This window comes from Xenia sp. Carnegie-2017, unplaced genomic scaffold, assembly GCF_021976095.1.
Source record: "Xenia sp. Carnegie-2017 unplaced genomic scaffold, XeniaSp_v1 HiC_scaffold_14, whole genome shotgun sequence".
Classification (NCBI taxonomy): Eukaryota; Metazoa; Cnidaria; class Anthozoa; order Malacalcyonacea; family Xeniidae; genus Xenia; species Xenia sp. Carnegie-2017.
This window is the reverse complement of record NW_025813447.1, coordinates 12,600,844-12,615,780: the sequence shown is the minus strand read 5'-3', so window position 1 is coordinate 12,615,780 and position 14,937 is coordinate 12,600,844. Positions and strand designations below refer to the sequence as shown.

General features: G+C 34.7%; 2 protein-coding genes and 1 long non-coding RNA gene across 4 annotated transcripts; 2 read left to right on the top strand and 1 right to left on the bottom strand.

Moving 5' to 3' along the window:
- The first annotated feature begins 749 nt into the window (after nt 1–749).
- On the top strand, nt 750–1,356 carry LOC124433944. The gene is made up of 2 exons (XR_006944652.1): nt 750–1,223; nt 1,320–1,356. It is a non-coding gene; the product is annotated as an uncharacterized LOC124433944 (long non-coding RNA).
- Nucleotides 1,357–2,834: 1,478 nt separating this feature from the next.
- LOC124433929 (serine/threonine-protein kinase unc-51-like) lies at nt 2,835–11,992 on the top strand. 2 transcript variants are annotated; one of them, XM_046983780.1, is made up of 27 exons: nt 2,835–3,197; nt 3,609–3,701; nt 4,137–4,178; nt 4,334–4,366; nt 4,504–4,540; nt 4,610–4,660; nt 4,735–4,857; nt 5,000–5,073; nt 5,293–5,394; nt 6,029–6,087; nt 6,210–6,292; nt 6,389–6,442; nt 6,725–6,801; nt 6,914–7,022; nt 7,164–7,219; nt 7,358–7,403; nt 7,586–7,631; nt 7,736–8,754; nt 8,829–8,935; nt 9,006–9,131; nt 9,213–9,262; nt 9,975–10,093; nt 10,240–10,346; nt 10,559–10,600; nt 10,803–10,850; nt 10,945–11,035; nt 11,227–11,992. In XM_046983780.1, exons 1-27 carry the CDS (start codon nt 3,093–3,095, stop codon nt 11,289–11,291), a joined length of 2,964 nt encoding a protein of 987 aa, XP_046839736.1. In that variant the 5' UTR covers nt 2,835–3,092; the 3' UTR covers nt 11,292–11,992. The 2 variants fall into 2 exon arrangements, with proteins under 2 accessions (XP_046839736.1, XP_046839734.1); XM_046983778.1 differs by lacking the exon at nt 11,227–11,992 and having other exon boundaries at nt 10,945–11,183.
- On the bottom strand, nt 11,312–14,877 carry LOC124433935 (transmembrane protein 26-like). The gene is made up of 4 exons (XM_046983795.1): nt 14,552–14,877; nt 13,444–13,594; nt 13,090–13,316; nt 11,312–12,975 (listed from the first exon to the last, which is right to left on the bottom strand). Exons 1-4 carry the CDS (start codon nt 14,746–14,748, stop codon nt 12,084–12,086), a joined length of 1,467 nt encoding a protein of 488 aa, XP_046839751.1. The 5' UTR covers nt 14,749–14,877; the 3' UTR covers nt 11,312–12,083.
- Nucleotides 14,878–14,937: the final 60 nt, after the last annotated feature.

Below are 14,937 nucleotides of genomic sequence, written 5' to 3'. Positions count from 1 at the left end.
CATAGTGTGATATCATGTCAAGAGTTGGAGAGGGCAGCAGAAAAGTGTAAATGTAAACAGCTGGAATGGTAAAACTGAAAGTATTTGTCGCATCCAAGCCAGTCTTGACCATCATTGTCTTTGCATATTTTGTAAAAACCATTATTTTGTCTACAGCTAAACAAGGATGGACTGTATAATGCTTTAAAGACTGGTTAGAACATACTCATGAATTTCATCATAGCAATAGCCAAATATGAGTAATATTAATTTCTCTACCTCTCATTCTCATTTCACAAATACACCTCGCAAACTGTGAAAAGAAAATTTTTGAAAGTAACGTACATAAATAACCTGCAATATATATTTATATATGTACATTGTGTTTTGTGGGCATAATTTGCATTGTATAGAAATCTAGTGCTAAAACTACAAGAAATGAACAATGCATAAAAATTAATAAAATGAATTGTAGAATATCTGTGGGAGTGCTCACTTACAAGGCAAGGCCGTTAAAGCTCTCCTGCTGTGTGAAATGTAACGGCTTGATACGTGGGCAAAATTGAGAATGCCAACTAGTTTTCATGTCTACAATTTCACTAAAAAAATTCAGAAGCAGTACTTTAAGTATTGCTTGTCATCAAACTTGATACTTAAGATATCTCTCAGCTCTGCATAAACTTTTGATTATTGTATGTGCTAACTATACATGAAAAAAAATGTTAAGAATTTTTGTTTAATGTGAAGAATTTTCATTTAGACTTATTATTTGCTATTTATTTTTAATTTTTAATAACAGGTTATAATGTAAGCATGGCTATCATTATATTGACAAATACATATTCCTTCTCTAACTGCCTCTCAAAGCTTCCACTTAAAAATGAACATGAAGAAAAACAAGAATTAAAGTGACAAAGAATCTATAGCTACTGTCTTGTAATGTCATATACTTTGTATACGTGTCTATATCCGGAGAAAAGTAACCAATGCTCAGCACAGCAGCTTCCCCGACATCCTTTTATCTCTCCAAATCCCATTTTGCACAGCTTAAGCAATAACATCACTTCAGATAAGCTTGACGCTGAAAAGGATCAAGGGCGAAATCAAAATAGCTGTGATGATGAAGATGAGTCTCCTGATTTGATGCCTATTCCTTTCGGCTACGCTGGGAGAAATTCAAGAGTTTGCAATGAATTTGAGTGTAGCAAATGCTTGGAAAAAGAGGGTTTGCTTTAGTTGTCAAGGTAACTTTTTATTACATAAATCGTTTAAATAGATGGTAATTTGGTCATGTGAAGTAAATTTTGTACGTGATTTGGAAATGCTTTATATACGCTTAGGTACGTAATAAATTGGACGACTGTCTCTATGCGATCAAAAGAATTCGTTTGAATCCGAAAAGTGTACCGTTTAATCGCAAAATTACTCGAGAAGAGAAGATACTTTCTAGATTGAATCATGAAAATATTGCAAGATAAAAAGAAGTTTACTATCTAAAATAAATCAAACTCTATAACATAAGGGTTGAAAACGAGTTTCAATTTAGACGATACAAATGAACTGTTATAAAAAAGTTATAAAAAGACAGAACTGTTATAAAAAAGTAGATAATCCCTTTTTTCCACAAAGACCATGGATGCTTTTGTTCATGATGAGAGTTATATTATTTAAGGAGGCTGTCGTTCATCACGAGAGAGCTATGAGAAAGTTACATTGTAAAAGGTAACAAGTATAAAACGTGTTTTATAGATGGTTTAAATTATAAGTCAAAAAGGCAGAAGTTGTTTGAACCTTTGCAGTAAGAACTCTTGTAAACAAAAAGATAAAATTCGAAAGCAAAAAAACCCGTTTTCGGGCCATGCTTCCCGATACCTTCTTTAGCGCAAGGCACTAGAACGCCGCATGTTAACGTTTTCGGTTCCACGCTATCCTACTCGAGAGATGCAATAGCAAGCTTCCGTCCATCAGACCCCGAGATCACCTGCGATAGGCTTTGCTCGGGGTGCGCGGGAGAGTGCGGTCGCCACCGAAGTGTGGGCCCCTAAGCCACTGCATACTATATCGCACCCAGCTTCCACTGCTAGTTGACATCTACTATATGAAGTTTTAGCTTCATATATATATACACAAATTCAAAGGTTTACGAAAGTTGTGGTATTATTAAAGTCACTACTGCGCATGCCCAGATTATTTCTTTGATAATTTGCGATTAAGTGAGCTTAAGTGCCACACAATATAGTTAGTCGTTGCCATGACTATGAACAATTAGTAGTTGCATGCGCAGATGTCGTTGCCATGACTATAGTAGACAATTAGTCGAAGTGGATTGCGCATGCTCAGAGCGCATGCGCAGAAGATTATTATCTTAAATTGCTACTAAGAATGCTATTTACTACAAAATCGGTGCTAGTAGATGCAATTGATCGTTACCATGAGCATGAACTTGGGTAGCTGGTCAAGTCGACTGCGCACGCTCAAGCAGACTGCGCATGCGCAGATGATTTATCTTAAAAATTATTGACTGAGCGAGCTAATTACTTCCACTAATCTGTACTAGTACATACAGTTGGTTGTTGCCACAACCATGGACAGTTGGTGGGTATCCAACTTCCTAATCATGGGTACTGTTTAAACACTATTTGGGATGATAGTTTCTTTATAATATCTACCCACTCAGTAAAATGTGCCAGGTCTTGTTTGCGTCAGGGAAACTATTTTGTAATAATAAACAGTATTGTTCCAGTTATTTATAGAGCTCACTGACTATGATCCATTCTGTTTCCAATGTTTCCTTCGGAAGTCACGAAAAGTAGACGAAGAATGACCGAACGTAGCTAGACTTCCGCTTATATTAGCTACAGCAGGCTCTTTCCTTTCAAAACAGATCACGAAGTAAACAAAATCTTGTCAACAATGGTTAACAATATTTTTTGCAGCTGTTAAGTTGTCTTGAAAAATAAAATGAGTTCCCTGAAACCACTTTACTTAGTTATATGAAAGAGGCTTTAGCCTTTGAGAAGTAGATAATCTATGGATGATAGTATTTTAACCTTAAATTCAACCGAAGTTGTTCATATCCCAGTTCCAGCGCCGAAATTCTTTGGATATCTTCAATGGCTGTGGCTGATATTATTTCTGTTGGTGATTTTCAGTACAGGCGAAAGGATTTAATAGGTCATGGGGCGTTTGCTGTCGTTTTCAAAGGTCGTCATCGCGAAGTAAGAAAGCAAAAAATGCTCAGGAGGACATACTCAAAATAAACATCCGAGATTATATGATGACATACGTTAGAAATATCGCAAATTTTTTTAAATATGTTTTTGTGGGAACATTTAACGTTTAGAAAGGCTTTGTTATAAACTTTGATATAAATTTCGCGACCGTATATTACGTGAGAAAACAGGTATTTTATCCCACAATTATATCACGTCTGGTACAATTTTAGTTGTGAGAATAATATACGTACAGTTGCCTTGCTTGTGCACAGAAATAGTTGAGTATTCTTATTTTAGGAATAGCATTGCATATCATCTTATCGACTTTATTTTTAACGTAATGAAGCAATTACTTTTTTTTCAACCTGACCGCTATTATTGTTTTTCTTTGACATTTTTTTTCATTTTATACAGAAAGCTGACACTGCAGTAGCCATAAAAGTGATAACGAAAAAAAATCTGACTAAGGGACAAAATTTACTAACAAAAGAAATAAATATCTTGAAGGTAAGAATCAGCTTTTTCCTTTTTTGTCAAAGAGCCAATTTGCTGAAGTATGCACAGCCCAGCTGATATTGTTTAATTACTGCAGAATGTTATTCATAAAGATAGCACTTTTATGAAAGCATTTGGATTGCTCACTAGATTTTTACTGTAGCTTAGTCAATGTCTTAACACCTATGAGCAATGATAGACCAAACTTAATGTGGATTTAGGAGTTAGGAGAGATGTTTGTTTTTTAGTTTATGAAGATTTGGTCTGGTAGTATGTACTCTAGTTTGTTGGTTTTTGAATTCATGAGCTCACAATTTAGATTTTAGCTCAAAATATTTAATAGCTTATGAAAACATTTCATGTAAGGCCGAGGAAAGTACTTTATATTTTACTGAATATGCTCATTTACATAACTGTATAAATTTCTGTTATGTATCCATTTTATAGGGCTTGACTCATGAAAATGTTGTTGCTTTATACGATTGTAAGGTAAAGTCAGTTATACCTCATGGTTTTTAATGTGGTAATTGATTTTAACGCATTCTTATAGTTAGATACTGAACTTTCAATGGTTTGTGAGTAAATGCCAAATTGTATTCATTTATGTTTGATTTTTTCATTCATTTCATTTGCTATGCATATAGGAAACATTAACACATGTAAATCTTGTAATGGAGGTATGTCAATAATTAATGGTCGTGTGAAACTGCCTTTGACAATATATTTTGTATAAATGAACTGCTTAGTATATTTTTCAAGGGATGGATATGTTATAGTTTCTTGTTGATTTAACTGATCTTTTTGCTTTAAATAGTTCTGTAATGGTGGTGATTTGGCTGACTATCTTCATGGTATATATCTGTATGTTGCTAGTTGATAAGATGATTTGGCCACTTTTTTCTATATCATATACTTTTTAGCTAAAGGCACACTAAGCGAAGATACAATTTGCTTTTTCCTGACACAAATTGGTAAGAAAGTTGTAGGTTAATCAGTATGAGCCCTTTTTTATCGATTGGTCATACTGTATCTTTTTTTCCTACAGCTTCAGCAATGAAAGTTCTTCAGTCAAAAGCCATTGTACACAGAGATCTCAAACCTCAGAATATTCTTCTTAGTTATTCAGGCATTACACAACCCAGACCTATTGACATCAAGATTAAGATTGGTAATGTTAGCTTTAGATATACAGATATTGGCATGAAATTTTCTTAAAAGTTGTCAATCATTTATTTTTACTACCAGATAATTTTGTGTATCATTGATTTTAAACTGATGAGAACTGTGCATGTTATATTTGTATATACCAGCGGACTTTGGCTTTGCAAGATTTCTTCATGGCGAAATGATGGCAGCGACTTTGTGTGGTTCGCCAATGTATATGGTAAGTCTGTTTTATTTTGATATCTAAAGGAAAGTTATCAGCTATACAATACAGAATTGAAATCTCCTTTCTATGTTTGCATTGAGTGAAAACTTCTTATTGAAAGGACAAAAGTTATTGTCAGATTATGCTTCTGTATACAGTACCTATGAAGAATCTAAAAGTGAATTAATTTCAAATATCACTAATAAGTTTAACTGTTTGGTTTTTTCTCCATAGGCACCTGAAGTGATAATGTCACGCGAGTATGATGCAAAAGCAGATCTTTGGAGTATTGGAACTATTCTTTATCAATGTCTCACTGGTCATGCTCCATTTGTGGTCAGTTGAGAAAAATAAAATATTGTGATTTAGGAGGAATGTGGTCAGCTTGTATTGTTGTGCTCTAGGATTAGATGCACTGAGTTGGGCCTAGTCAGCGTTACTATTGAATAAGATGTGTAGGTTGTGTTGGCGCTTCTCAAGAGTAATATAGACCTTTCAAAAGAATTGCGTAAGGATTATTATTGATTATATTGATGGATAAATTAGGATTGATATAGACCTTACAAAGAATTGGGCATCCATTATTGATTATATTGATGGATAAGTTAGGATTGATAAAGATTTTACAAAGAATTGGGCGTCCATTATTGATTATATTGATGGATGAATCCTGACAAGAATTGTTATACATAGACCAGGAATGGATAAGTACATCGTGATTGTTTTGGATTAGGATTGGGCATTGGATAAACTGGCATTAAGATATGGATTAAGAATTAATAAAGATTGATAAACAGAACGTCTCAGGGAGGAAACTTACATCAGTCAGCTTCTTTTTGTGATCATGAGAATATACAATATGGATTCATACCATGTTTTCTTAATTCTGTGTTTATGTTCATGAAGATCAGATTTGTAGGCAGTAGCTTTTTCAAAAATGGTTACTCAACGACTGATATGAACGTTGTAGGCGTCATCTCCTCAAGATTTAAAGAGATTTTATCAAAGGAATAAAAGTGTTAAACCCGAGTAAGTACATAAGATCTTGATGAAATCATGTTTTATAACAAATGCTATCCTTCTTATAATGACATTTTTTATTGTTTTAAGTATTCTTTAAAGATTGTTACTACTTATAATATCCTTTGCAGTATTCCAAATGAAACATCTCAGAATCTCGAGGACTTGCTTGTTGGGATGTTGAAACGAAATCCAAAAGACAGGATTGAATTTAGTAAGATCTGTTTCGTATTTATGACGAGCTCTTTTAAAAATGGATTTTAAATAGCTGTTTGCTTTGTTCTACAAAGATTTTTTTTTGAAAATTTAGAAGAGTTTTTCCGGCATCCTTTCTTGGTCGGAGCAGTTCTCGTTCGTAAACCATGTATGTAAATTTGTGCTCACAATTTCATTATTAGACTGTATTTGTAAATGACGTTGAAATATGAAACTGTGTTTCTCGTTTTTATAAAATTTGTGCAAACAGCATAAGAAAAAAAATTTCAGTGTTTCATTTGACACAATGTATGAACACCTATATGGTAGACACGTGTTTAATATCAATTCCTGTTTGTCAAAACGCTCTTTCTTTTTAGAAAGAGAATCAATATGAACAACAAGTGGCACAAACTGTATAATTAACTTTCCTGTCTTTGTCATATTTAAGCTGCTCCTGTTCAAGTACCTTTGAGAAAACAACCCACTAGATCACCGTCTATATCTCCAACAAGTATTTCTCCTATGGTGAGTTTGTTTTAAGTAATCACTAACTGAATAAGCAACATTCACCTTTTTCTTACAATCATTACAACTTTGTATAAAGTTTCCATTATCAATTTTAATGTTCTTTCCACAGAATGCTGCCTATCCCACTCCAAGTGATGTGAGATTAGACATCTTTCGTCGAATAACACCTCCCACTGAGACTTCACCCTCCAGTCACCATTGCAGCCCTCCGATCTATGGTAAACTTAAAGACTATTCCTGATTAGTCTTTCATTTTGCAAACTTATGAGTTTTGATCTTCTTGAGGTTTAACTTTTGCAGTACGTAGATAGAAGAATGATTCCATTGCAAATTACTATTTATTATTGTTTCATTTGTAGACGGAAGATCTCCTGGTTCTTCATCATTTTCACCTCATGAAACCTTACCTGAGGAGGTTATTGACGTTCTTTGTTTTTAATTAAAAGGCAATTTTCATCGCTTTTACAAAATTTGAAGTGAATTGGATTTTTATTCAGTCGAACACAATGGTTGAATGAAGATCATTATTTTGAAGTTAAAATTTTTTTCTTAGGATTTTGTTATTGTCGACCATCGAACGTTGTCAGATCAAAGCGATGGTATGTATAAGGAGAACCTGTGTGATGTGTGGAATTTATGCATCTGTAGAAACTAAAGGTTGAGGAAAATCAATTGTATTGACCTTCATGTTTGTTTTATTACTGCCAAAATCTGTGTGATCCAGGCTATTTGTTTGGTTTTTGTTAATAGCATTTCATCATCTAAGCTGTTTTATTTATAGGTCAACTGACATCCAACGATTCTGATCCTTTGTTTCCTGTATTTAAGTGAGTTGAATTATAATGAATACTTTTGGACATCGTCTTTTACATCGCATCTCGTCATAGTGCTTAGGATGTTGAAATAATTAGTATTCATTTTCATATTTCAGCTCATCGCCAAAACAGGTTAAATTTCAACGTTCTCCTTCACCATTAACGGCAGGATCACCGCATCGAAAAGCTACTTTTATTGTGGGCTCACCTTCGTCATCGTCTCCATCATTCTCACCTCAGTCACGTGACATACAAAATTGCTCCCCATCGCGAAACTCCACATCTCCTAAGTGTGAAAAATCTATCTCGCAAAAATCCTCGCCGACGTTGCCAATTCATGTCCACAATAAAAAGGATATTGCATCCAAAATGGACAGCGATAACTGTAGGTCAGCGCCCATTATGGTGCCACATCCAAGACGAAACTCATTTTCCACTCAGAAGGTCATTAATATCTCTCCTAATTCTTCATCCATTGTATCATCAAAAAATGTGATCGTTGCCAGGGAACAAACATCACCCAACGTTCCATGTCCCATGAGAGAAACGAAAATGAACTGTTTGAAAGAACAAAAGCAATCGTCTACCATAGCCGTTGACGTCAAACCTAAACTTTCACTTGACATTAACAAGGCCAGGTTGCTCACACAAGCTATCTCTGCCCGTATATCCGTGCCTTCTTGTTTACAATCGCCAAACAAATCAACGGATGTTACTCCGACTCAGTCTCCTTCTCTATCTCCTATTGTTGCAGCTTTTTCTCCCTACTCTCCGGGGAAACCTTTAACATGCATCGACACCCCTTTCAGCAGTATATTGAATACCAAGGCAACGAACAAACCTATCATGAAGACTCGTTCGTCACCGTCTCTCTCTACAACAGGGGCATGGGCACTAGAAGCAAAATCTAAACAAGTCAGTCCGATTTCAAAATTCGAGCTAAAGCCGTTAGAGAGCCCACCCAGGATTTCGGGCATAAAGAATAATGGATGCATGCCGTATCGCAGTCCGAACGCTGGTACATTAGCACGAGCAGGTGATGGGAAATCCCAATTGTTCTCAAATATCCATCATAGCCACGCTTTACTTTCAGATGATGGTGACGAAATGAAGCCGTTAAAAGCTACCTTTTTTGGTACGACATAAATTAAAATTTATTTTTTTGTACAAAAATTCTTCATGAAGCTATTTTACTCGTACTTCCCGCAGGAGCAGAGTATGCAAAATATGAGGGATCTTGCGGGAAAAATTTCGCGGGACTTGAGGGTACTGTCATGGTCGAAGTTGCACCGTTATCCTGTGAAACACTCATGGAGGTTATTCATTTTTCCTTGTTTTTACCATGGCCCATTGATGTAGAAATCATTAAATAAATGTTCCCATTAGGAAGAACACGTTGATGCCCTGGAAAGAATACGAAATTCTCTCGTATATGTTGACGTTATTTTTGATGTTCTCAAAACAAGATCAACACCATTACGTGTGTTGTCCGAATCTGCTTTTTCCAAACAGGTAAATTGTGATTGACGAAATATAGTTTTGATTATTAAAAACTACAATTCAGTGTTCTCGTTTTCTCTCAATGTATTGTAGACTAAAAGTGCTATAGGAGATCAAATTATACTGGTGAACAGTGAATACAGGTTTGTTTTTTTCAATGGTGAATTTATATACATCTTTGAATAGAGCAAAACAGTAAAAATACATGAACATCTGAATTGCTAGAAACTTTGATACAATCATTATACTACTGCTCATCTTGCAACAGTCAGTGCTGGTCGTTGTAAGATTTAGCAACAGCTTATTGCTAGAAACTTTGATACTTATCATTATACTACTGCTCATCTTGCAACAGTCAGTGCTGGTCGTTGTAAGATTTAGCAACAACTTATTGCTAGAAACTTTGATACTTATCATTATACTACTGCACATCTTGCAACAGTCAGTGCTGGTCGTTGTAAGATTTAGCAACAACTTATTGCTAGAAACTTTGATACTTATCATTATACTACTGCTCATCTTGCAACAGTCAGTGCTGGTCGTTGTAAGATTTAGCAACAACTTATTGCTAGAAACTTTGATACTTATCATTATACTACTGCTCATCTTGCAACAGTCAGTGCTGGTCGTTGTAAGATTTAGCAACAACTTATTGCTAGAAACTTTGATACAATCATTATACTACTGTTCATCTTGCAACAGTCAGTGCTGGTCGTTGTAAGATTTAGCAACAACTTATTGCTAGAAACTTTGATACAATCATTATACTACTGCTCATCTTGCAACAGTCAGTGCTGGTCGTTGTAAGATTTAGCAACAGCTTACTGACGAATGCAAAAACATGTTTTATAACAGGAAAGCTGAACAATTGATCTTGTGTGTCAAGATTCTTCGTGTAATCAATACAACATTGGAGTTTGCTCGTGAAGAAATAAAATTTGGTCGACTAAAACCATCGGACGCTGTTAGAAAACGTATGTGTTCTAGTAGGGAAAGATGTACCGAACATATCTCATCTCGTTGTTGTAAAATAAAATTGTAACCTCATGAATGGCGTATAAATATCGAGGTATATTTACCAAACTAAAATGATCATGATGATGTGGATTCTTTTTTACAGTGATACGAACTCTTAATGAAAGAAATCGTCAATGTTTGTTACGTGCAAAACAGATCAATCAGCAACTATCAATACGGGGAAGGGATATATACACGGAAAAACTAACGGTTTGTATACCAGTTATTGTATCTTTTTTCATATGTAGAACCAACCGTTCACAGTCGTCTACTACGTATGTGCTTTAAACTGTGCATATCATACAAAACATCTAATTTACTCATCAATTGAAACTTCATTTTGATGTTGTTAACTTTAGCTACAAATTACTTTATGCTCTCTACCATCAAATTTAATTCTTTAAATGTGTTCTCTTACGTAGATGTCAGTGGAGAAGCTTCTCTATCAACATGCTCTTGAAATGGTTGGTTTTACTTAAATCTTATATTATCTTTTTTAAGTTGTCTTCACTGCGCATTACGAAGCCATTTATGTCCAGGTGGTTTTACAAGTACCATGACAGTATCCTGTTGTAGCTGGCTTTTTGGTTAAAATACGTGTTAAAATCAACGAAAAAATATGCTAAACTGCAGTTCTGTTTGAATATTATTGTTTTTAAAATTTAGTGTCAGATAGCTGCCTTGGATGAGTTACTTGTAACAGAGCCGAGACATGTGAGTTGCTTTATTTTCATTTTTTTTTAATTCTTTAAATTTACGTTTATTTTATCTATTCATCTCTATATTTTTTACATGTACATATGAACAGTGTTTGGAGCGTTATAGAAAAGCAGTTTTGTTATTGAGAACTCTTGAAGATAACGTGCTTTGTAAGGAAGATAAAATCCTGCTTGAGAAATGTATCCTTTTGTATGTGGTTATTGTACCTTACCAAGGTCAATATCTTAGAATGGGCAACGAGTGTAGTAGTTAAATCTTCACTGATTTTGGATGGTTTTGATGAAGTAGAATTGATTGCTGTTACCGTTTTAATGAACACTGCAAAACAAAGACAGTGACTACTTATTTTTCTTGACATGCTTTTTTGCAGATCAAATTGCTTTGGATTTTAGGATATCAGTGCTACAAAAACAAGTGGGACAATCTGGGAGGTGATTATGTTGTACGACATGTCGTTTTTTGCTGCACTAGATATGCACGTAATTTTATTTCTAATTTTTTACACTTTTTCCATCAAACTTTAATGGTGGACTTGTGATCAAGTCTCAATCCTTTTGCGCGCTTTCACGACCAATGAAGAGTTGATTTGTGAGATGTGATATTCTCATGCTACGCTGTGAAAATTTGACTTACATAAGCCTTGCTATTTTCATCTATAGGACTCTTCATTGTTCTGTTGAATAAAATACAGAAGACTATAAATGACTTGCTTTGTTAACGTTTAGCTGGCGAAAGCTGAATAATCTGAAGAGAGGTTAACCATTGTTGCATGTCGCACGCCACAAAATATGCCTGCCAGCAAAACGTAAACAAGGCGCAAATCATTTACAGTGTAAATCGTCTCAAAAACGTTGGTGTTTTTATGTTTCTTTGACTTATACTGCTCGCTACGAACTGTTTTGCCTTTTGAGCTCACAAACCTTGTACAACTTGTCTTAGTTTTGGTAATATATAAATTATTCAGAGGGTTTATCTATATATATATATATATATATATACACATGTATTTACAAAGGATTTAAGTAAGTTATAGTCTGGGATTGCAAAACCACAAGTAACTATTTTGTCAATCATTAGTTTGTAATTTAGTGTTTATTGTATATGGTTGTAAATGGGATATGGTTCAAGATGGTGAATCCTTGTTGTTACTTTGTTCGGGTTACATTGTAGTATTTCATAGTCGAGTCAATGCCTTCGTCTTTAATAGTCGAATTTTTATTTGTTTCATCAAATAGTCAGATTATTTTCTTCAAATTGATTTTTTTTATCTTCTTTCCTCTCTTGTTCTTCTGTCGAGTTTTCCACACTCAAATGACGTTTTTTCTTGAATGTTGTGAGTGGGTTTCGTATTGTCAGCGAATGTTTTCTCGATTTTTTTCTTCTGTTTTTGAATCTCGACGCAGCCTGAACGGTCAGCGTTGCTGTGCGAACAGACGCATGCGCAGTTTGAACATTACGTAATTTCACCGCGTGCGTCTCGTTAAAGATATCGTCATCGGTGCCGTCATTGGATTCACTTGGTTTACAGTATAATACACATATACGATAGATCTGAAGCATCACAACCAAAGCGTTTTTTGCTATCAAAAATACAAACATGTTACTGTCACTAATGTCATAATTTGACGCAAGATAAAGTCGTAAAATTAAAAACGGTCCATCCTGTAGTAGCATTGGTGTAAGAAGTTGAATTAAATCTATATGTGAGTGGATGAAGTTCTGAACAACATTCTCAAAACGATTCAAAGCCTTTAGGATCCTTGGCAAAATTTTATCTTTTTTATTCATATTTCCACTTGTGCTTCGTGGTGCTTTTTCCTGGTTTATTGGTTTCAAGTAATCTAAGTCCATCGTGTTTCGTCTTTCTCTCTGCTTCTCTAAAGCTTTCCTCTGGGCTAGTTTATAGGTGTATAGAGCTGGTGCGATACGATTTGATCTTCTCTCGGTTGTGATTTCAATTTTAGAAATAGCAGACGCGTCGTTTACGTTATTGTCTCTTTCTTTCTCGTGTTTGAATTCTTCGTTTGCCATGTCCTGAGCAATTGTTTCTGCATTTTGAATTGTAACAGAGAATTGTAGAAGACTGATTGACCAAAGGGAAATGAGAAGGTTCACCACGCTGTGGGTTATAACATAGAGCAAGTTAACTGTATGTTGTTGTAAATCATCAATTTCGGGGGGGTGGGAGTATGGAGAGAAAATAACTAATATGGTAACTACGAACTGAATCTACCTTGAAGATGATAAAACATTTCGTATTTCGTAAATTTCTGTCAGTTCTACGATGTCAGCAGCTGCTGCAATATAGATGAGTAATAATTGCGACAGTTGCTCACGTGACATCTGACCTTTTGGTAACAGCCATCGACCAATGACAAGCAAAAGTACAAATGTTTGATCTAATGCTGACACTATCTTTTCATGATCAGTAAAAAGACTGTTTAGTCCAAGACCATCAACCTATAGAAAATTATGGATGGTTATTGTTTATGTGGGATAAAGCTTAGTTATTACTCTATGGTAATCTTTGACAACGTCGATGTATAAGTAAATGATCAGAGGAGAAGCGCATTTATTGCAATCTTACCTCATTTTCTACATTATTTGTTAAGTTTGTTGAACAACGAATTTCTGTGTCAGCAGTTTCGCTCATTCTCAGGCAGCTGCCCAATTTCAATCGCAGTGCACTGAAACATGGTATCTCTGCCGTTGTGAATATGAAAATGCTCGGACAAAACCTTAAAGTAACCAATCAAAAATGATAGAAACAAATAATGTCACACGTACCACTGGCTAATTTTATGAAAATGCTTGCTTTACAGTCAGCTATAGTCGATTAAACATATAATCCTGAAAATAATAAATAACTAGTTTCTTTTATGCCTCTGTTTGCACAACCGCTTCTATAACGTTAATTGGGAGGGTGGAGGGCGAGTTTATTCATATATATTCAGTTGTGCCCTACTGATTTTTTTTGAAAGTAAATTGCTTTAATACCTTCAGTGAATTGCTCTCAAAATAATCAGTCTGGGCACAATTTAATATATCAATAGCTCCCCCCCCACTCCCCCTCCAATTAATGTTGTATGGACGGCCCAGTCTGTTTTAGAAACGAGCTTCATTCATTATCCCACGCGTATTTTTTGATTTGGAATTAGACAGGTGTTTGTGTTTTAGGTTGTGTTATAGTAAAATTAATTATCCTTCGTTTGAACTAATTTTCTACTGAGAATAATTTAACTTTTATAACTTGGTTGAAATTTAACTCACTTATATGGCTTTTCTGGTAAAAAAATAAACTCAAAAATCTATCTCAAAGTAAATTAACTAGTGAATTATCCTCAACGAAAAATCCGCGTTTCAATGGATGTAACATTAAAATGGACATACTCTTATATTTCAACGATGTTTTTGTAATCTGTTGTTGTTCAAAAGCCCTTCAATTCTTAGAATCAACAAAACAACAAAACTAGTCTGTATTTCCAGTATTTCAACATGTCGAGGAGAGAAACGTTAATGGATAAATGTGAGACACAAGATTTTTAATTGTCTTTGTTGTCCTCAATCTTCATACAATCAAATACCCTACAGAATTCCTATGCGATCTACTATCACATTTGCAGATGATTTGTTGGCTAGCAATTTTTAATCTCAATTATAAAATTGTACGAAGTGATGCCGTTATTTCTACTTACCAAAAATATTCATGACCTTTACGATAAACTACAGTAACCATCGTTTCTAGCATGAGAAATACAAGACAATACGCCAGTATGTACCAATATTTATCGTTTCTCGTCACTAAAGTTAACCACCAGACTGTAATAGTGACATGAAGGATAAACAACAAACGACTGAGTAACGCAGCAATATACGTGAATATTCGTTCCATAAATATAAAACGTAGCTCTTCTGATCATCGAATAAGGAAATCCAACTTTTACATGAGATCATCCACGGAGATGCGAACGATGTTTAAAAGTTACTTTCCTTTTCCAAGCCTGAAATTTGCTCAAATGGAAATACGATATAATTGGCATTGTTTTCAAGTTTATCTAAATCATCTCAGTATCATGTTACA

Excerpts from the sequence above, each read along its gene's own strand:
- LOC124433929 (XM_046983778.1), top strand. The coding sequence starts at position 3,093 with ATGGCTGTGGCTGATATTATTTCTGTTGGTGATTTTCAGTACAGGCGA. Across the intron at positions 3,198-3,608 it reads TCAAAGGTCGTCATCGCGAA|AAAGCTGACACTGCAGTAGC; the intron begins GTAAGAAAGCAA and ends CATTTTATACAG. Across the intron at positions 7,632-7,735 it reads CCTTTGTTTCCTGTATTTAA|CTCATCGCCAAAACAGGTTA; the intron begins GTGAGTTGAATT and ends TTCATATTTCAG.
- LOC124433935 (XM_046983795.1), bottom strand. The coding sequence starts at position 14,748 with ATGGAACGAATATTCACGTATATTGCTGCGTTACTCAGTCGTTTGTTG. Across the intron at positions 13,595-14,551 it reads AAAGGTCATGAATATTTTTG|GTTTTGTCCGAGCATTTTCA; the intron begins GTAAGTAGAAAT and ends GGTTACTTTAAG. Across the intron at positions 12,976-13,089 it reads AATGTTTTATCATCTTCAAG|CGTGGTGAACCTTCTCATTT; the intron begins GTAGATTCAGTT and ends TATAACCCACAG.